Source organism: Pan troglodytes, chromosome 12, assembly GCF_028858775.2.
Source record: "Pan troglodytes isolate AG18354 chromosome 12, NHGRI_mPanTro3-v2.0_pri, whole genome shotgun sequence".
In the NCBI taxonomy this organism is placed as follows: Eukaryota; Metazoa; Chordata; class Mammalia; order Primates; family Hominidae; genus Pan; species Pan troglodytes.
Genome location: NC_072410.2, coordinates 96,053,779 through 96,074,146, shown reverse-complemented (window position 1 = coordinate 96,074,146; position 20,368 = coordinate 96,053,779). Strand labels below are relative to the sequence as shown.

The 20,368-nt window shown below is 45.4% G+C and overlaps 1 protein-coding gene across 5 annotated transcripts; it reads left to right on the top strand.

Moving 5' to 3' along the window:
* The first annotated feature begins 3,551 nt into the window (after positions 1-3,551).
* Positions 3,552-18,493, top strand: CENPA (centromere protein A). Of its 5 annotated transcripts, none has more exons than XR_678016.5 (6): positions 3,553-3,822; positions 9,660-9,769; positions 10,285-10,362; positions 10,674-10,855; positions 11,342-11,423; positions 18,360-18,493. XR_678016.5 is itself a non-coding variant. In XM_003308914.5 (5 exons), the coding sequence occupies exons 1-4, from the start codon at positions 3,729-3,731 to the stop codon at positions 10,806-10,808; spliced, it is 417 nt and encodes a 138-aa protein (XP_003308962.1). In that variant the 5' UTR covers positions 3,552-3,728; the 3' UTR covers positions 10,809-10,855; positions 11,342-12,848. The 5 variants fall into 5 exon arrangements, 2 of the variants coding, with proteins under 2 accessions (XP_003308962.1, XP_003308963.1); XR_678017.5 differs by lacking the exon at positions 18,360-18,493 and adding an exon at positions 13,133-14,460; XM_003308914.5 differs by lacking the exon at positions 18,360-18,493 and having other exon boundaries at positions 3,552-3,822; positions 11,342-12,848.
* The last annotated feature ends 1,875 nt before the right edge of the window (positions 18,494-20,368 follow it).

The window sequence follows — 20,368 nt, the reverse complement described above, 5'->3', positions numbered from 1 at the left end:
TGTGTGTTTTAAGCTAAGTGTTATTACAAGAGTCAAATTTTACAGTTTAAAAGCTTATAAAGTTAAAATGTTACATTAAGCTAAGATTAATTTATTATTGAAGAAGGAAAATTTTTCTTTTTAGAGCCAGAGTCTTGCTCTGTTGCTGTCACTGGGGTGCAGTGGCATGATCCTATCTCACTATAGCCTTAAACTCCTGGGCTCAAGCGATCCTCCTGCCTCAGCCTCCCGAGTAGCTGGCACTACAGGCATGCACCACCGTGCCCAGCTAATTGTTTTTATTTCCTGCGGAGATGGGGTCTCACCACGTTGCCCAGAATGATCTCGAACTACTGGGCTCAAACAATGCTCCTGCCTTGGCCTTCCAAAATTTTAGGATTACAGGGGTGAGCCAGTGTACCCAGCCCATTTTTTATTCTGTTTTTTTACTGTACCTTTTCTAGGTTACATATGTTAGATACACAAATACCATTGCATTACAGTTGCCTACAGTATTCAGTACAGGAACATGCTGCACAGGTTTGTCACCTAGGAGCAATAGGCTATACCATATAGCCAAGGTGTGTAATACACTATACCATCTAGGTTGGTGTAAGTACACTTTATGATTGCACAATGACAAAATCGTCTAACAACACATTTCGCAGAGCATATCCCCGTTGTTAAGCATGGGAACTATATAATGCCTTTATTATATATACATGACTATATAATAAGGGCCGTATGATAAGCCAGAGTTACCAGGGCACTACAAAATGTTTTTTAAAAAATTAGCCAAGTGGCAGGGTGCGGTGGCTCACGCCTGTAATCTCAGCACTTTGGGCGTGGTGGCACATGCCTGTAGTCCTAGATACTTGGAAGGCTGAGGCAGGGGAATCGCTTGAACCTGGGAGGCGGAGGTTGCAGTGAGTGGAGGTCGCACCACTGCACTCCAGCCTGGTGACAAAGTGAGACTCCATCTCAAAAAAAAAAAAAAATTAGCCAAGTGTGATGGTACATTCCTGTTAGTCCCAGCTACTCAGGAGGCTGAAGTGGGAGGATTGCATGAGTCCAGCAGTTCAAGGCTGCAGTTAGCTGTGATTGCACCACTATACTCCAGCCTAGACAATAGTGCAAGACCCGATTGTGGGGCGGGGGGGAATATATATATATGTATACACACACACACACACACACAACATAGAATTTACCATTTTAACCAGTTTTAAGTGTACAGTTCAGTGGCGTTAAGCACGTTCACAGTGTTGTGCAACCATCACCACCATCCATATCCAGAATTTTTCATCTTCTCAAACTAAAACTCCCCACCTATTAAATACTAACTCCCCATTCCTCCCTTACTCACTGGCAACCACCATTTTACTTTCTGTCTCTATGAGTTCGGTTATTCCAGGTACCTCATACAGTATTTGTCCTTTTTCTTTCTTTTTTTTTTTTTTGGAGACAGTCTTGCTCTGTTGCCCAGGCTGGAGTACAGTGGTACAATCTCAGCTCACTGCAACCTTCCCCTCCTAGGTTCAAGCAATTCTCCTGCCTCAGCCTCCTGAGTAGCTGGGACTACAGGCCCGTGCCACCACGCCCGGCTAATTTTTTGTATTTTTAGTAGAAGCGGGTTTTCACCAGGTTAGCCAGGATGGTCTTGATCTCCTGACCTCATGATCCACTGGCCTCAGCCTCCTAAAGTGCTGGGATTATACAGGCATGAGCCACCACACCCAGCCTTGTCCTTTTTTTTTTCTTTTTTTTTTTTTGAGAGAGGTGCCACTCTGTCGCCCAGGCTGGACTGCAGTGGCACAATCATGGCTCAGTTCAGCCTCAACCTCCTGGACTCGAGCGATCGTCCCACCTCAGCCTCCTGAGTAGCTGGGGCGACAGGCATACATCTGCACACCCAGGCTAATTTGTGTGTGTGTATCTTTGGTAGAGGTGGGGTTTCTTTCTTCCTTCTCCTCCTTCCCCTTCTCTTTTTTTTTTTTTTTTTTTTTTTTTTTTTTTTTTTTTTTGGAGACAGAGTCTCACTCTTGTCGCCTAGGCTGGAGTGCTGTGGCATGATTTCGGCTCACTGCAACCTCCGCCTTTCAGGTTCAAGCAACTCTGCCTCAGCCTCCTGAGTAGCTGGGATTACAGGCGTGCGCCACAGCACCTGGCTAATTTTTATATTTTTAGTAGAGACGGGGTATCGCCATGTTGGCCATGCTGGTCTTGAACTCCTGACCTCGGGTGATCTGCCCGCCTCGGCCTCCCAGAGTGCTGGGTTTACAGGCGTGAGCCACCACGCTCGGCAAGATGGAGTTTCGCCATGTTGGCCAGGTTGGACTCGAACTCGAACTCAGTGGTTCCGAACAACTTGGACTCCCAAAGCGCTGGGATTACAGGCATGAACCACCGCACCCCGGCCCAGCATTTGTCCCTTGGTGGACTGCCTTATTTCACTTAGCATAACGTCCTCAAGGTTCATCTATGTTGCAGCAGATGTCGGAATTCCCTTCCTTTTAAAGGCTGAATAACATTGTGGTACACACCCCATTTTGTTTATCCGTTCATCTGTTGGTGTGTATTCAGGCTGTTTCTGCCTTCGGGCTGTTGTGAAGAATGCCGCTATCAACATGGGTGTGAGAATATCCCTGGCTATATTTAAATTCTTTTGGATATTTAGCCAGAAGTGGAATTACTGGATCATCTGGTAATTCTATTTTTGATTTTTTGAGGAACCACCAATACTATTTTTCACAGCAGCCGCAGCATTTTACACTCCCACCAGCAATGCACAAGGGTTCCATGAAATCACTAATTTTATAACTAACATTTTTCCTGATTACAGTACATGTTCACTGTAGAACATTTAGAAAATGCAAGAAATAAAATTCAGAAAATTAAAATTCCCCTTATTCTACATACCGGGACATGACTTGAATTTTTATTATCCCCAACAAAGGGAAGAGAGCATTTTTCTGGGACGATTGCGTTGCTATAGTGCCGAGGCCTGCCCTGCCCGGACCTTATTCTCAAAGCCCCGCCGATCCCGCCGTCCCCGCGACCCCAAGCGTCAGCAAAGTTCATGCAGTTGAACTGGCTTCTGAGTATATCTGTGGATAGTTCCTGGGAGGGTCGCAGATACGACATGGGGTTGTCACATTCTCTATGGGTCTGTTTCCTCATCTTTAAAAGCCATTTCTGCGTTGCTAAGGCAAAGCATAAAATGTTCGAGGAAAGCGACTTGTCTAGAAAGCACGTTCTACAAACACACCATCCACGTTCCAAACTGAGCTTCGGTGTTTTGACTGGAGGGCACCTGAGGACGTCAGTACGGTCCCGCAAAGACCAGCAACCAGATTGGCAAGCAGGGGGCAGGAGAATTTCCCGCCCCCCTCTTTAGGTGTCTATTGGTTGATTTTACCATCAGTCTCCCCTGTCCTCCTATCATCGCCGCTATATTTGTGTCTCGGTGCATACTCTCATTGGCCCTACCTGCAGTCGCTCTACGTAAGGGGCGTTCCAGAGTCAGCCACTGGGAGTCGCTGGATTCGGGTTTTAAAAAACGCCGGCGGTGAAGTGGGTGGAGCGAGCGATTTGAACGCCAGCGGCGCGGACTTCTGCCAAGCACCGGCTCCTGTGAGGCTCGCGGCCCAGCGCTCTCTGGGCTCCCCAGAAGCCAGCCTTTCGCTCCCGGACCCGGCAGCCCGAGCAGGAGCCGTGGGACCGGGCGCCAGCACCCTCCGCGGCGTGTCATGGGCCCGCGCCGCCGGAGCCGCAAGCCCGAGGCCCCGAGGAGGCGCAGCCCGAGCCCGACCCCCGGCCCCTCCCGGCGGGGCCCCTCCTTAGGTAACCGGCCGCGGCCCCATCTCGAAGAGGAGAAAACCGAGGCTCGCAGGCGGAGCCCGGATCTCCCGAGTCCCGATCCCGTGGCCTTCCCTGTTGGGAGACAACGCGGTTCCGCCGTCCGGCATCCGCTCCGGGCACGGGCGGTGCCAGCCCTGCGAGGGACTGGAGCAGGCGGTTCCGAAAGCGGGAAGGGACCGGCGTAGCCACTTGGCTCCTAACGCCGTCTTCTTGTTAGGACTAGTGGTTACCCAGCGCCCACCGCCCACCGCCAACCAGGCATTGCCTCCCACTGTTCGTGCGTTGTCTCAGCTTCATATCGTGCCCATTTTACAGCTAATGAGAAAGCCGAGGCACAGGCCAGAGAGCTTGAGCAGAGTCACACAACTTGGTGTTCTGGCGGTCACGGGATTTCCAATCCTCTGTGTTTGTGCATTTTTAAATTGCAAAAGTATTGACTGCTTTCGGTGACGATTTCAAACAGGAGTCCTCTTAGAAGGTGTCTTTCAGGGGTTTTTTTTCCCTTCCGGGAGAGGCTGTTAGGCCTTGAACCGAGGCCCTCTGCGCTGCTCACCCTGTTGCCTTCCAGAGCTTGTGTCCGGGAAAAGGGGCCGAAGTCTGTGTCTTAATTGTCTGTATGGTGGGCTGGTGGATGGGAGACCCAAGGGCAGGAGGAGGCAGATGCCTGTATGGTACACGGTGGCAACAGCTGCTTTACTTATCTCTTAACTCTTGCTACGTAGCTATGAGGAAGATGGGAAGTGTATTATAGTTTGTTTGTTTCATTGCTTTTTGTAGAGACTGGGTCTCCCTGTGTTACCCAGGCTGGTCTCAAACTCCTGGCCTCAAGTGATCCTCGTGCCTGGGCCTCCCAAAGTGCTGGGATTACAGGCATGAGCCACTCACTGTGCCTATAGGCTTTTTTGGGTTTTTTGTTTTGTTTTGGAGACGGAGTCTGGCTTTGTCGCCCAGGCTGGAGTGCAGTGGCGCGATCTCCGCTCACGGCAAGCTCCGCCTCCTGGGTTCACGCCCTTCTCCTGCCTCAGCCTCCCGAGTAGCTGGGACTACAGGCGCCTACCACCACGCCCGGCTAATTTTTTGTATTTTTAGTAGAGACAGGGTTTCACCATGTTAGCCAGGATGGTCTTGATCTCCTGACCTCGTGATCCGCCCACCTCGGCCTCCCAAAGTGCTGGGATTACAGGCGTGAGCCACCGCGCCCGGCCGGCTTTTTGTTTTTTTGTGTTTTTTTGAGACCCATCGCCCAGGTTGGAGTGCAGTGATGCCACGAGGGTTCACTGCAGCCTCAACTTCCCAGGCTCAGGTGCTTCTCCCACCTCAGCCTCCCGAGTAGCTGGGACTACAGGCATATGCCACCATGCCGGCTAATTTTTTGTATTTTTAGTAGAGATGGGATTTTGCCATGTTGCCTAGGCTGGAGTAGTTGTTTCTAGATGTTGCTGTTGCGAATGGGATTTTTTTTTTCTTTCCCAAAACACGAGGTTTAACCTTTGCTTCCAGCCAACTTGCTGAAGTCTCGTTCACCCTAGTCGTTTTTAGTTGCTCCAGTTGGAATTTTTAAGTAGACTATTATGTCATCTGCAAATAACTTTTGAATCTTCCGTTTTCATTTCTACACATTTTATTTATTATTGTATGGTACTAGTAAGGCCCTGAGACTCACTAAGAGTGGTGTTTTGGTCATCTTTGTCTTGTTTGTAATTTTAACAGGAATATTAAGTATGATGTTTGCTGTTGCTTTCCAAGGTAGAAGCATCCTTCTACTCCTGGTTAAATGGAAGGTTTATCTCAAACGGGCAGTCAACGCTTCTTGGCAGTCCTACCACCTTTGTCTGGTATTCTTCAATTTTCGAGACAGAGTCTCACTCTTGTCATCCAGGCTGTAGTGCAGTGGTGCTATCTTGGCTCATTGCAGCCTTGACCTCCTGGGCTCATGCAGTCCTCCTGCTTCAGCCTCCTGAATAGCTAGGATGACAGACGTGCACCACCATGCTTGACTATTTTTAAACCTTTTTTGTAGAGACAAATTGTTTTGTCTCTACAGAACAAAAAAAACAGCCATCGTGCCTGGCCTTTGTCTGGAATTCTTGCTTTTCCATTCTCCCCATGACTATTTCATACCTTTTTCTCCCTCCTCGACTTCCTACAGCTCCATTCCCCCCACTCACTCTTAGCCAATAATGGCCTTGACTAGGTGTCCCCCTTCCTATCAAAGCCCTTCCTTCTACATGGGGTCTTGGTCATATCCTTCTTTCACCTACAGAGGAGCTTTCTACCTGTGCTTAGATAAATCCAGACACTTCACACTGGCATCGGCACATGTGCTCTAGTATTTATGATGTTTTGTTTTGTTTTGTTTTGGTTTTGTTTTTGTTTTTGAGACGGAGTTTCCCTCTTGTTGCCCAGGCTTGAGAGCAACGGCGTGATCTCGGCTTACCGCAACCTCTACCTCCCGGGTTCAAGCGATTCTCCTGCCTCAGCCTCCCGAGTAGCTAGGATTACAGGCATGCGCCACCGCATCTGGCTAATTTTGTGTTTTTAGTAGAGACGGGGTTTCACCATGTTGGTCAGGCTGGTCTCCAACTGCCAACCTCAAGTGATCCGCCCACCTTGGCCTCCCAGAGTGCTGGGATTACAGGCCTGAGCCACTGCGCCTGGCCGTATTTACGATCTTAAGAGAAAGGGCAGGAGTGTTTCCTTGACCCCACATTCTCACTTCCCTATACCTCCCATTTGCCTCTACTTCCCTTCATAGCTCTCCTTTTAAAATAGCCAGACTTGTTAGGTCCACATACATTGCGTCTGATTCCTCCCTTCCTAGTGACCCTACAACCCACTCCAATCTGACTCCCCACAACCACTACCCCCACTTCCAATCTGCTTGAACTACTCCTGTCAGGGTCACTAGCACCTTTTGTAGTGCCAAATCCAGTAGGCGGGTCTGTGTTCTTACTGTGTCTCAGAAGCATTTGACGCAGTGGGCCTCTTTCTCCTTGAAGCGTTCTGTTCCCTTGGCTTCCATGCCACTGTGCACTCTGGCAGTTCTGCTTGGTGTTCTCTACTGCCTGTGCTGCCTCCCTCGGCTCCTTGATGTTGGACTTCCTTGACATCCTTTTCCTTTCTACCCCCTCCCTAGATGGTCTCATCTCCTCCGTGGCTCTAAATCCCACTCATACATTGACAGCTCTCAAATATCTGTATACCTGGATCTCTCCTCTGACCCCAGATACCTATATCTAACTGCCTTTCTACCTGAAGGCTCTTGGTTATGTTAAACTTAACACACCCAAAACTGAACTTCTGGTTACTCCCCTCCAGCCCCTTCATCCTCAGTTTCCCCATTTCAGTAAATGGCACAACTACCCACCCAGTTGTTCAAACCACAAGCCTGGGAGACCCCCGTCTCCAATACAAATGCAGATCCAGATAATTCTACTTCCAAACTGCATCCTTAATCACTCCATTTTCACCATCTCTGCTCCCACTAGCCTAGTCCAAGCTACCAGCAGCTCTCAAGAGCAACTGTGAGAGCCTCCTAATCAGCTGCCACTCCACTTCCACTCTGTCCCTTTCTACTTCTTTCCTTACACAGCAGCTGGAATGACCTTCCACATCTCTATCCTGCATAAAACTCTTCCCTGGCTTCTTATTACATTAGGATTAAATTCCATCTCCTCATGTTGGCATTTCAAGACCCAGCTACTAAATTTTTGATCCCAGTTCTTTTCCACGATCTCTCTAATTGGTTACTTTTCATAACCACTTGTTATTGGGTCATGGATTTCATATCTCTGTTACCTCTCTGAGTTTATTATCCATTTTTCTCTCAAAGTTTCTATCTCTTTTCTCTATTAACTCAATTTCCTCTGGTATTGGTTATTTTGTTTGTTGAGTTTGGTTCCTTTCTTTCATGGTATTGGCCTTCTTAAATTGTTGGGTGATCTTTAATTGTGTTCATCTTCAAATTTTCTGTGAATGCTATGTCTTGTTTATTTTTTTATTTTATTTTATTTATTTATTTATTTATGTCTGAGACAGAGTCTCACTCTTGTTGCCCAGGCTAGAGTACAGTGGTGCGAGCTCAGCTCACTGCAACCTCCATCTCCTGGGTTCAAGCAATTCTCCTGCCTCAGCCTCCCAAGTAGCTGGGATTACAGGTGCCCGCCACCATGCCCGGCTAATTTTTGTATTTTTAGTAGAGATGGGTTTCTCCATGTTCATCAGGCTGGTCTCGAACTCCTGACCTCAGGTGATTGACCCACCTTGGCCTCCCAAAGTGCTGGGATTACAGGCGTGAGCCACCGCACCCAGCCCTATGTCTGTTTATTAAAGACTGCCTCCAGTGACTGGATTGCCAACGGGTGGTGGGGAGGGAGGGAGGTGTCAGTAGTTTGTCTCCTGGGCATGGGTCTTCCCTGTTTTAAATGTCATCAGTCTCCTGGACACTGCCCTGTTTCATTGGCCTATGTTCTCTAGCCTCATCCAGGGATGGTCTCCTCTGCCGGTTGCCTGGCACAGGCCATCTCTGGATTGTCTCACCTACCCTACTTGCTCTTGCAGCTCTTCTAACACCTCGTGATTAGTTTATTGTATTAAATGCCTTCTATTAAACTTGGTGTAGAGTCTCTTTTCTTGGCTGGATCCTGAATAACATTTCTGAAACAATTTTATCCTTCAAAATGTTATTTTTGTATTTTGTTTGTTCAACTTATCAGACGTTCACTCATCTTGATCCTTGGTTGTAATTATGGAGCAACTGTGCTGTTTTTTCTTTAACTTTCATTTTCACTAACTTATTATCTAATATTTCTTTTGTTCTATCTTGTTTTGGTTTACTTTAATAACTCTGTAATACTTAATTTGACTGCTTAGCTCAGATACCTTTTAGTGTTCTTGTTTTCTAATAGGAACACTTTAAGGCTATGCATTTTCCTCTAGTACTATTTTGGCTGTATCTCATAAGTTTTGGGATATGGACTTTTTATTGTTATTCATTTCTAAATAGTCTAATTTCAATTAAGTTTCCTCTTCAACACAGGTTAGTTAGAAGAAACTGGTTTTTGATTCATGAGTTTTTAATTTCCAATTAGAGAATTTGGCTTTTTTGATTTCTACTTTTGGGAATGTTTTAAAAATTATTTTCTTTTTTGTTCTTGTTGGAACCAGGATTTGAGCCAAAGGCTCTGTCTCCACAGCCCAGGTGCCTGACACTGACACTGAGTTAGGCCACACCTTACACAGGTCTCAGCTTGGCCACTAATGAGGGCTGGCCAACCATCTTCACCTCGCTGGGCCTCAGGATGATCAAGACAAGGGAATTGTACTAGTCTCTCAGAATCTTTCCAGCTGTAAAAAACAAACCAACAAAAAATCTAAAACCAAAATAACTGAGCTTCCAATCTAGGTGGGAAAGATCTAAGACTTGTACAAAGTCCTGCAAAGCCCAGAGGAGGGCGGTCACCCATCTGTTTGGAAGGATCAGGATTCGGGAAAGACTTCATGGAAGAGTTAGCATTTAAAATCAACTGCAGAGGATCATTCACTCATTCATTTAACAAATGTTTATTTAGCACCTATCTGCTATTTTCTAGTTGCTGAAGATAGCAGCAAAATTACTATATATCAGGTTGGTGCAAAAGTATTGTGATTTTTGCCATAACTGCAATGACTTTTGCAGCAACCTAATAAAACAGACAAAAATCCCTGCTCTGTGGAGTGTAGGCACATAGATACAGTCTAGCAATTTGACAGCTTACCTGACTCAGCCAAGCTGCGAGGCACCACCTATTTTCCACTGAACTTACCTTTCTTTTGCTCAGGCGCTTCCTCCCATCAACACAGTCGGCGGAGACAAGGTTGGCTAAAGGAGATCCGAAAGCTTCAGAAGAGCACACACCTCTTGATAAGGAAGCTCCCCTTCAGCCGCCTGGTGAGCTCCGGGAGCTTCCCACCAACCCCTATGCCACCCTCCTTTTTTTAAATTTTCCCAGGTATTAGGGACCCTACTGTCTCTTAACTAATTGGCCAAGGGACCTCTTTTGTAACCTGGTAGGGGAATCTTTTCTGGAAACATGAGCCCTCCAAGAGCACCTTGTAGTTCTTTATGGAATTGATTTCTAACCTCTACTACCTTTTTAAAACTGTAGTTTTTGACTGTATAAATAGGACCTCTCTCGTTTGTCCACCTTAGATCCCTTTTCCTATCCTGGGAGATTGCCTCTCATCACCCAATTACTGGTGATTTCCCCATCACCAGTAAGAGATCCGCCAGTTCCTAAGCTCCCAGGAGTCAACACCTGCTCCTAATTGGGTCCTAAGATTAAGAGCCCCGAAAAAATAATGGAAAGGAAGATCCACTGGAACTCATGGAGAGCATCATTGTCCCTTGAATCCCTCTTCTGTTACTCCCTACTCCTACTCCTCCCCTTCCCCACTCCTTCACAGGCAAGAGAAATATGTGTTAAATTCACTCGTGGTGTGGACTTCAATTGGCAAGCCCAGGCCTTATTGGCCCTACAAGAGGTAAGAAGGCACCAAGGCACAATTGGGTGAGGGCTGAGTGGGAGAAAGAGGCAGCCTAGAATTCTCCAATGCTGACTGGAGTGTCACATGCTGAATCTGACCTCTGGAAAAGAACAATGAGGTAACCTCTGAGGGTTTGGAGGCTGGATTCTGTGTGGTGATAGCAGAATTCCCTGGCAAAGTTCAGTCTCATTCTGTGAACAGTTTCCTACAATCCTTTGAGCCCTCAGAGATTAAGTTTAGCAGGTCTCCAAAAAAAAGCAGCCCATGGCCCTTCATCTGTGTCCGTCTTTTTCTCTTTCTGTCTCCAGGCAGCAGAAGCATTTCTAGTTCATCTCTTTGAGGACGCCTATCTCCTCACCTTACATGCTGGCCGAGTTACTCTCTTCCCAAAGGATGTGCAACTGGCCCGGAGGATCCGAGGCCTTGAGGAGGGACTTGGCTGAGCTCCTGCACCCAGTGTTTCTGTCAGTCTTTCCTGCTCAGCCAGGGGGTAAGCTCATCCTCTTTCACAGGACTGGGGCTGGAATTTCTCAAGTAATTTCCTTTCTCCATCCGTAGTCCCTTGTCACCTCACCTTCCCTTTGTTCTCTAGTAAAGGTTTGATCTAGTTTTGACTGCCTGGGACAATGTGGTTTGTGCCCTTTTGTACAATGTTAGATAAAAGATTTCTTTCTATTAAATAATAACCAGATGACCCCAATTTCTTTTGGTTGGTATTGTTGTTGTTTTATTTTTATAAGACAGGGTCTCTGTCATCAGTGTTGCCATCGTGGCTCACTGCAACTCCTGCCTTGGCCTCCCAAAGTGTTGAGATTACAAGAATCAGATGACCTCATTTTGATTAAGAGAAAACTTTCTAATAAACTTTCTAATAAAAGAGAACACTTTCTAATAAAAACTTTCTCTTTTTTGATTAAGAGAAAGTTTTCTTACTTTTGAAAATGGCTTGTTAGTAAGTGTGCTTCCTTAATTTCAGGGATGATACCGGGGACTCTCCAGAGCCATGACTAGATCCAATGGATTCTGCGATGCTGTCTGGACTTTGCTGTCTCTGAACAGTATGTGTGTGTTGCTTTAAATATTTTTCTTTTTTTTGAGAAGGAGAAGACTGCATGACTTTCCTCTGTAACAGAGGTAATATATGAGACAATCAACACCGTTCCAAAGGCCTGAAAATAATTTTCAGATAAAGAGACTCCAAGGTTGACTTTAGTTTGTGAGTTACTCTTGTGACTGAGGATTTTGAAAACATCAGATTTGCTGTGGTATGGGAGAGAAGGTTATGTACTTATTATTTTAGCTCTTTCTGTAATATTTACATTTTTTACCATATGTACATTTGTACTTTTATTTTACACATATGGGAAAAAATAAGACCACTTTGAGCAGTTGCCTGGAAGGCTGGGCATTTCCATCGTATAGACCTCTGCCCTTCAGAGTAGCCTCACCATTAGTGGCAGCATCAAGTAACTGAGTGGACTGTGCTTGTCAACAGATGTGTAGCTTTTCAGAAACTTAATTGGGGATGAATAGAAAATCTGTAAGCTTTGATGTTCTGGTTACTTCTAGTAAATTCCTGTCAAAATCAATTCAGAAATTCTAACTTGGAGAATTTAACATTTTACTCTTGTAAATCATAGAAGATGTATCATACCAGTTCAGAATTTTAAAGTACATTTTCGATGCTTTTACGGGTATTTTTGTAGTTTCTTTGTAGAGAGATAATAAAAATCAAAATAATTATTTAATGAAAATGGACTTACTGTTACAGCATAGAGATTATACTGTACTTTTTATGTGTTAAAAATAAGTTCTTTATTTGTTTGCAAACAGCCACAATTTAAACAAGATAATTAAGGGAGGTGGTTTTGCCTCTGGTGGAGTAGAGTATGACTAGATGAAAACCTTGCCCTTCTGTTGTAACTGAAAGCAATTTAAAAGATTTCCAGAGACATGGGAAGTGTCACCCAAAGATATGAGATCTGTATGTGATGAAAATGATTAGTGAGGGCAGACTACTAATAATGATGTGTCAGTCAACTGAATTCAGAGACAGATTAAAGAGACGCACCAAGTTCTATTGTTTAATAATTTTTTTTTTCCCGAGACAGAGTCTCTGTCTGTCGCCCAGGCTGGAGTGCAGTAGTGCGATCTCAGCTCACTGCAAGCTCCACCTCCTGGGTTCAAATGATTCTCCTGTCTCAGCCTCCCTAGTAGCTGGGATTACAGGCATCCACCATCATGCCTGGCTAATTTTTGTATTTTTGTAGAGACAGGGTTTCACCATGTTGGCCAGGCTGGTCTTGAACTCCTGACCTCAAGTGATCTGTCGGCCTCGGCCTCCCAAAGTGCTGGGATTACAGGCGTGAGCCACCACACCCAGCCTGTTTAATAAATTTTAAGCCTTTGGAAAAACCTCTTCCTGTTTGACATCAGCTTATTTTTATGCAGGCATTCGAATAAAGCTTATCTAACCACAAATATATTTAATGTTCTTGTCAGTGTCATTAGTTAGAAGAGTATAATCTTCCTCTAGTTTTCTTTAAACTGACACTTCTCAGCTTTCTTGAAATTGTATTAACCAATATAGTGCTGCAATACATGTACATCACATTCAAATGCCAGGCAGGATGCAGGCTCTCAGCACCACATAGTATTTATATGATAACATGAGAATAAGTGGTTTACATCATGATATTGTTACAGTTTACTATAAATTTTGAGCACTTATGATGTTGTTGGGTTTTTTGTTTTTTGTTTTTCCCAGATGGAGTCTTGCTCTGTCGCCCAGGCTGGAGTGCGGTGGCGTGATCTTGGCTCACTGGAACCTCTGCCTCCCAGGTTCAAGCAATTCTCCTGCCTCAGTCTCCCAAGTAGCTGGGATTACAGGCCCACGCCACCACGCCCAGCTAACTTTTGTATTTTTAGTAGAGGTAGGGTTTCACCGTGTTGGCCAGGCTGGTCTCGAACTCCTGACCTCATGATCCACCTGCCTCGGCCTCCCAAAGTGTTGGGATTACAGGCGTGAGCCACTGTGCCTGGCCAGGTTTTTGTTTTATGTATTTTTTTATTTTTTTTTTTTTAATTTTTAATTTAATTTTATTTTTTGTAGGGGCAAGGCTTTGCCGTCTTGCCTAAGCTGGTTTCGAACTCCTGAACTCAAGCAATCTGCTTGACTCAGTCTCCCAGAGTGCTGGGATTACAGGTGTGAGCCACCAGGCCTGGCCATATTTATTTTTGAGAGAAAGGGGGGTCTCGCTCTGTCACCCAGGCTGGAATGCAGTGGAGCAATCCTAGCTCGTTGCAGCCTCAAACTCCTGGGCTCAAGCAATCCTCCCACCTCACCCTCCCAAGTGTCTTGAACTATAGATGCTCACCACCACGCCCCTGTTTTATTTTTTTATTTTGTTTTTCCCTACTTTCAGGGTGATTTCATCAACATTCTTTTCTAACCTTTCAATTGAATTTTTTATTTCTGATTTCATGTTTTTAATATCCAATTAACTCCTTATTTTGGTAATGTTTCTTTTTTATAGTATTCCAATCAGTCAGCATTCACTTAAAAAAAAAAAACAGAAATAACTCCAGATATTTTAAGCAAAAAGGGATTTGGTGGAAGGGGTTGGCTATAGTAATGTCAGGAAGGCTGGTTGAGCCAAAGAGAAGAGGATGCTGCCCAAAGATCAGGAAGCTCCCAGTGCCCACCCCCACTGCTGCTCTGCTGGAAGCATAGCCCTGCCACCATTGCATTGAACTGTACCACTGCCGCTGAGCAAAGTCAGGATCCCCAACTCTGACCATTGTATCATGCCCGGCTGGCTCTGCAATGTCATTTTGATGTGTCTTCAGTATGGATTTTTTTTTTTTTTTTCTGAGTCAGAGTCTCGCTCTGTCACCGAGGCTGGAGTGCAGTGGTGCGATCTCCAACTTTTTCAGTTTTCTTTGATAGGAGAGTGGTCCAAATGACCTTTTCTACCATTACTGGAAGTTGAAGTTTGATGTGTCTCTTGATATTCCCATACTCATCATTACTTTAGTATGTACTTATTGCCATTAAAATAAAACAAAAATAAATGTATTCAACATCAAACATAACACATGCTGTCATATATAACAATCAAGACTCTCATTTGCAAGTTTGGGGACCCCAACTCAAACTGACTTAAGAGGAGAAGGTTCATATAACTGAAAAGCCCAGAGACATTTCTGGTTTCGCTACAGTCAAATCGAAGGGCTGTAACAAAGTCATGAGATTTGGTCTCTCTCTTCACCCTTTGCTGCTTCTGTTAGTGTCACTTTCAGGCAGGCCTTCAGAACCTGTGAATTTGGCATGTCACATGGCAAAGGGGAATTAAGAGTGCTAATCAGCTGACATTAAAATAGGGAGATTTAGAAGAAAAAAAGGACAAAGCAAAAAATGGGGAGAGTACCTTGGAATTTTGGGTGGGCCCAATGTAATCACAAGTGCCATTAAAAATGGAAGAGTGAGAGAGAAGTGTGTTAGAGATAGGAGTAGGAGAATGGTCAGGCAGATGCAACATTGCTGGCATTGAAGATGGAGGGAGAGATCACAGACTGACGAGTCTAGGTGGCTTCTAGCAGCGAAGAGGCAAGGAAGGGGATTTTCTTTTAGAACCTCCAGAGAGGAAAACAGGCCTGCCGATACCTTGATTTTTAGCCCAGCGAAACTTGTGTCAGACTTCTAAACTACAGAACTGTAAGAATAAATTTGTGTTTTATCTAAGCCACTAAGTTGTTGCTAATTTGTTACAGCAGCAATAGGAAACTAATACAAGTGGTTTCCCAAGGAAATTTGAGGCTTCTTAACAGGTAAGAGAGAATGCAGACAGGGCAGACAATAATAACAGATGTCTACTATACCACATGTGGTGTTATGATAGACATTGGTTTTCGTCCACAGTTCCGGGCTCATAACTGCTATAGCCGTTGTTAGTTCTTTTGTTGTAATATTGGGTATGTGTTAGGCCTCAGGAAACAGAATCTCTCCTTCTCCTGCCCTCCTTTCACCTGCCCCAAGACAGGCCTCTAATCTTTCTCAGGCTTTCAGATTGTGGGTCTTAAGATCCTCCCCAGAGAGGTTCCCTCTATACCCTGGGGGAAAGAATGCGGAGGTCCTGAAGCTTCCATAAAAACCCTTGAGGACGGTTCAGGGAGCTTCCCGATACCTGAACTCGGGGAGGTTCCTGGAGGGTGGTGCCCCCCACACCCCCCACCCCCCACGGAGGGCTTAGAAGCTCTGTATTCATTCCCCCACACCTCACCCCACGTGTCTCTTCATCTGTTTCCTTTTTTTAATGTTTTTCATGTATTTTTTTTATTTTTCATTTTTTTTTTTTTAGACAGAGTCTCACTCTGTCACCCAGGCTGGAGTGCAGTGGTGCGATCTTGGCTCACTGCAACCTCCGCTTCCCAGGTTCAAGCAATTCTCCTACCTCAGCCTCCCAAGTAGCTGGGATTATAGGCGTGGGCCACTATACCCGGCTAATTTTTGTATTTTTAGTAGAGACGGGGTTTCGCCATGTTGGCCAGGCTGGTCTTGAACTCCTGACCTCAGGTAATCCGTCCGCCTCAGCCTCCCAAAGTGCTGGGATTACAGGTGTGAGCCACCGCGCCCAGCCATCTGTATCCTTTGTAATATTTTTTGTAACAAACTGGTAAATGTGTTTCCCTGAGCTCTGTGAGCCACTCCACCAAATTAATCAAAGAGGGGGTCATGGGAACCCCAACTTGAAGCCAGTCCTAGAGGCCCGGACTTGTGACCGGTTTTGGCGGGTGGGCAGTCTTGGGGACTGAACCCTCAACGTGTGGGATCTGATGCCATCTCTGGGTAGACAGTGTCAGAAATGAATTAGAGGACACCCAGCTGGTGTCCACTGCTTGGTGTGTGGGGAAACCACCTCCAACGTTTGGTCACAGAAATCTTCTGCATGGATGATTGTTGTGCTGTGAGAGTGAGGAAAAACATGGTTAGAGTTCTCCCTACACACCATATGAAGCACTGTGTCACAATTACAAATTTTTAAAAGCCAGATGGCACCTACTTTTTTTTTTTTTGCCATTACTTTCAATGGCAACAACCGCAACTACTTTTGCACCAACCTAGTAATATGCTTTGAGCAGCATTAGAGTTTTATTCTATTTTATATTCTTTGGATTTATTTTAATGCTGTTTACAGGAACTGAAAAGCTCCATTCTTTTTAAAAGATTTTCTAATTAAAGTATAACATACATACCAAAAACACAAATGTATACAGATTACAATTTTACAGCTCAATTAGTTTTCACAAACTGAAATCAATGCATCTCAGAATCCTGCCCCATTCTAGTCAATACTTACTTTGCCAAGGATAATTGTTATCCTGTTGTTTTTTTTTTTATATAGACGGAGCTTTGCTCTTGTCGCGCAGGCTGGGTGGGGTGTGTGGCCCAGGCTAGGGTGCAGTGGCGCAATCTCGGCTCACTGCAACCTCTGCCTCCCGGGTTCAAGTGATTCTCCTGCCTCAGTCTCCTGAGTAGCTGAGATTACAGGCGCCCACCACCACGTCTGGCTAATTTTTGTATTTTTAGTAGAGACAGGGTTTCACCATGTTGGCCAGGCTGGTCTCAAACTCCTGACCTCAGGTAATCTACCTGGCTCGGCCTCCCAAAGAGCTGGGATTACAGGCGTGAGCCACCACGCCTGGCCTATCCTGACTTTTAATACCATAGATTCATTTTGATTATTGTAGTAAGTGGAATTATAAAGCATATATTCTTTTGTGTTTTTCAGTCAACATGTTTGTGAAATTTATATTTTCCCATGTGTTTATGGTGTTAATTCTTACTGCTGCATAGGGTTTCATTGTGTGGATATGCCTACATTTTTTTTTTTTTAGTGAAAGCAAGTTTATTGAGAAAGTGAAAGAATAAAGCATAGCTACTCTGTAGGCAGAGCGGCCTATGCCTAAATTTGTATATTTCCATCCTATTGAACATTTGGATAGTTTCAAGTTTGGGGGTTACAAATATTGGCTACTGACTTTTGCCTCAAAAACAAAAAAAAGAGACTTGGAGATGCATTTTTTTGGGGGGGTTTGTTTGTTTGAGACAGGATCTTACTCTGTCACCCATGCTAGAAGGCATTGGTGTGATCACAGTTCACTGCATCCTCGACCTCCCCAGGCTCAGGTGATCTTCCCACCTCAGCTTCCCGAGTAGCTGGGACTACAGGAGCACACCACCACACCTGGCTAATTTTTTTTTTTTTTTTTTTTTTTAGACAGAGTCTCACTCTGTCACCAGGCTGGAGTGCAGTGGCGCGATCTTGGCTCACTGCAACCTCCGCCTCTTAGGTTCAAGCAATTCTCATGACTTAGCCTCCCGAATAGCTGGGATTACAGGCACATGCCACCACACCCAGCTAATTTTTGTATTTTTAGTAGAGACAGGATTTCACCATGTTGGCCAGGATGGTCTTGATCTCCTGACCTCATGATCTGCCCGCCTCGACCTCCCAAAGTGCTGGGATTACAGGCGTGAGCCACCGTGCCCAGCCATTTTTGTATTTATTTTAGTGGAGACGGGTTTTCTCCATGTTGCCCAGACTAGTCTCAAACTCCTGGGCTCAAGTGATCCACTCTCCTCAGCCTCCCACAGTGCTGGGATTTCAGGTGTGAGCCATTGCACCCAGCCTGAGAGGCAGTTCTTTGTAAAGTTTTTATAAATGTTCTGAATGTGTGAAGGAAATTAATTTCCAATGCACAATATTTGTGTATATATTTAAATATATATATTTAAAAATTCCGACTGAGCACCTGTAATCCTAGCACTTTGGAAGGCTGAGGCAGGAGGATTGCTTGAGGCCAGGATTTTGTGACAAGACCAGCCTGGGCAGCAGTAAGCCCCTGTCTCTGTTTTTTGTTGTTGTTGTTGTTGTTGTTGTTGTTGTTGTTGTTGTTGTTGTTTTGAGACAGAGTCTCACTCTCTCACCCAGGCTGGAGTGCAGCGGCACGATCTCGGCTCACTGCAACCTCCAACTCCCAAGTTCAAGCGATTCTCCTGCCTCAGCCTCTCGGACCCTGTCTCTATTTTTTTTTAAATAAAGAAATAAAAATTCTGTGTAACTTCATAAATCTGTGTTTTGTGCACTTTTCTGAGAGGAGCCATGATTTCCATGAGATCCTCAAGTCCACCCTCCACAGATGGTTATGAACCCCCCTTCTAAAATTCTATGAGTTATTCTGCCTCCAACCTCACATTAATATTCTCAGTAAGTATATTGCATATTTTTGCATAGATTTTTAAGAAATGTGTAACAAAGTCATTTGACACATATTTTTTGAATATTTGCCTCAATTGCCTCAATTTTCCATCCCGCAGGACATCCCTCCACTTGAGTAACAGAGTAATAATAATGCCTTACACTGATACAGATTTTCAGTGTATGATGCTCTTTCAGCACTGATTTGATGCTCTCAACTGCAGACAACACATCACTTATACAAGACAGATTTAGAGCTCCCAAGACACTGAGTGGATTGAAAAACCAAATTCATCTTGAAGGAGCAGCCGAAGCATTTGAATTGAGAATTTCTCCCCTCCCTGGCACTGGGCCAATATTGCTACACCATGCAACAGCAGAAAGGTAGAAGTAGATTCCTAATTGTTTCTAGGATCAATTTAAGTTCCCTGCTTTTTTGCAACCTCTTATTACAAACCTCCAAATCCATGGCCTTACATGCTGTTTAGAGAAGCCTATTTGTCTGCTCTGTATTTACCAGCAGCCTGCCTGACTCACTTCTATTTGGCCCACCAAATCCAGGGGGCCCCAAATCATCCTTGTTTCTCCCCAAAAATACTCATCCTCTCCCAAGCCCCAACCAGCACCCTTCAGACACCACTGGGACTCAGCACATCTTCGGCTGCTTCACTTTACTGATCACTTTTTAAAAAGGCATTGCTCATCCGTTCCTGAGAGCCCTGAAATCCTCGGCTGGGCTGGAGCCCTTGGTGTCTCCAGCCCTGTGTTCTGGCATAGGCCGTGGGGAGAGCCTGCTTGAGTTGTGCACATTCACGGCAACTCTACAGGGCTGTGGTCCTGGGGGACAAGGCTGTTTCCCTCCAGGCTCATGGCAGTGGAGTTTTCTGGAGGGAGGAGAGCTGAGTCTCGTCCAGCAGTGGGCTAAGAGGCAGTGATAAGCTCCAAGTGGGGAAAGGAAAGGGCTATGGCAACTTCCGGGATGACACTAGGTCTAAGGTACTGGGTCTGAAAGTGCTTCATGGACCTTTTTTTTTTTTTTTTTGAGATGAAGTCTTGCCCTGTCACCCAGGCTGGAGTTCAGTGGTGCAATCTCACTCACTGCAACCTCCACCTCCCAGGTTCAAGCAATTCTGCCTCAGCCTCCCGAGTAGCTGGGACTACAGGCACCCGCCACCATGCCCAGCTAATTTTTGTATTTTTAGTAGAGACTGGGTTTCACCATGTTGGCCAGGCTGGTCTTGAACCCCTGACCTCAAGTAATCCGACAGCCTCAGCCTCCCAAAGTGCTGGGATTACAGGTGTGAGCCACCGTGCCCGGCCTACGGACCATTATTTTGTGTGTTAAGGTTACAATGGCCCAAGTAAGGTTTGGTTTTTGCAGAGTCTTTTATGATAGTTTTTGTTATCAGGCATTTATGCATAAGAACCCTCTCTTCATGGTCTTCTGGCTTTGTTTATTTGTTTTGTTTTTTGAGACGGAGTCTTGCTCTGTTGCAGGCTAGAATGCAGTGGTGTGATCTCGGCTCACTGCGACTTCTGCCTCCCAGGTTCAAGTGATTCTCCTGCCTCAGCCTCCCTAGTAGCTGGGACTACAGGCACATGCCACCATGCCCGGCTAATTTTTGTATTTTTAGTAGAGATGGGGTTTCACCATGTTGGCCAGGCTGGTCTCGAACTCCTGACCTCAGGTGATCCACCCACCTCGGCCTCCCAAAGTGCTGGGATTACAGGCGCGAGCCACC

Bases quoted from the DNA above. Each gene is read 5' to 3' on its own strand.
- CENPA (XM_003308914.5), top strand. From the start codon at position 3,729: ATGGGCCCGCGCCGCCGGAGCCGCAAGCCCGAGGCCCCGAGGAGGCGC. The intron at 9,770-10,284 runs GTGAGCTCCGGG...ACTCCTTCACAG, and splicing joins AGCTCCCCTTCAGCCGCCTG to GCAAGAGAAATATGTGTTAA. The intron at 10,363-10,673 runs GTAAGAAGGCAC...TTCTGTCTCCAG, and splicing joins CCTTATTGGCCCTACAAGAG to GCAGCAGAAGCATTTCTAGT.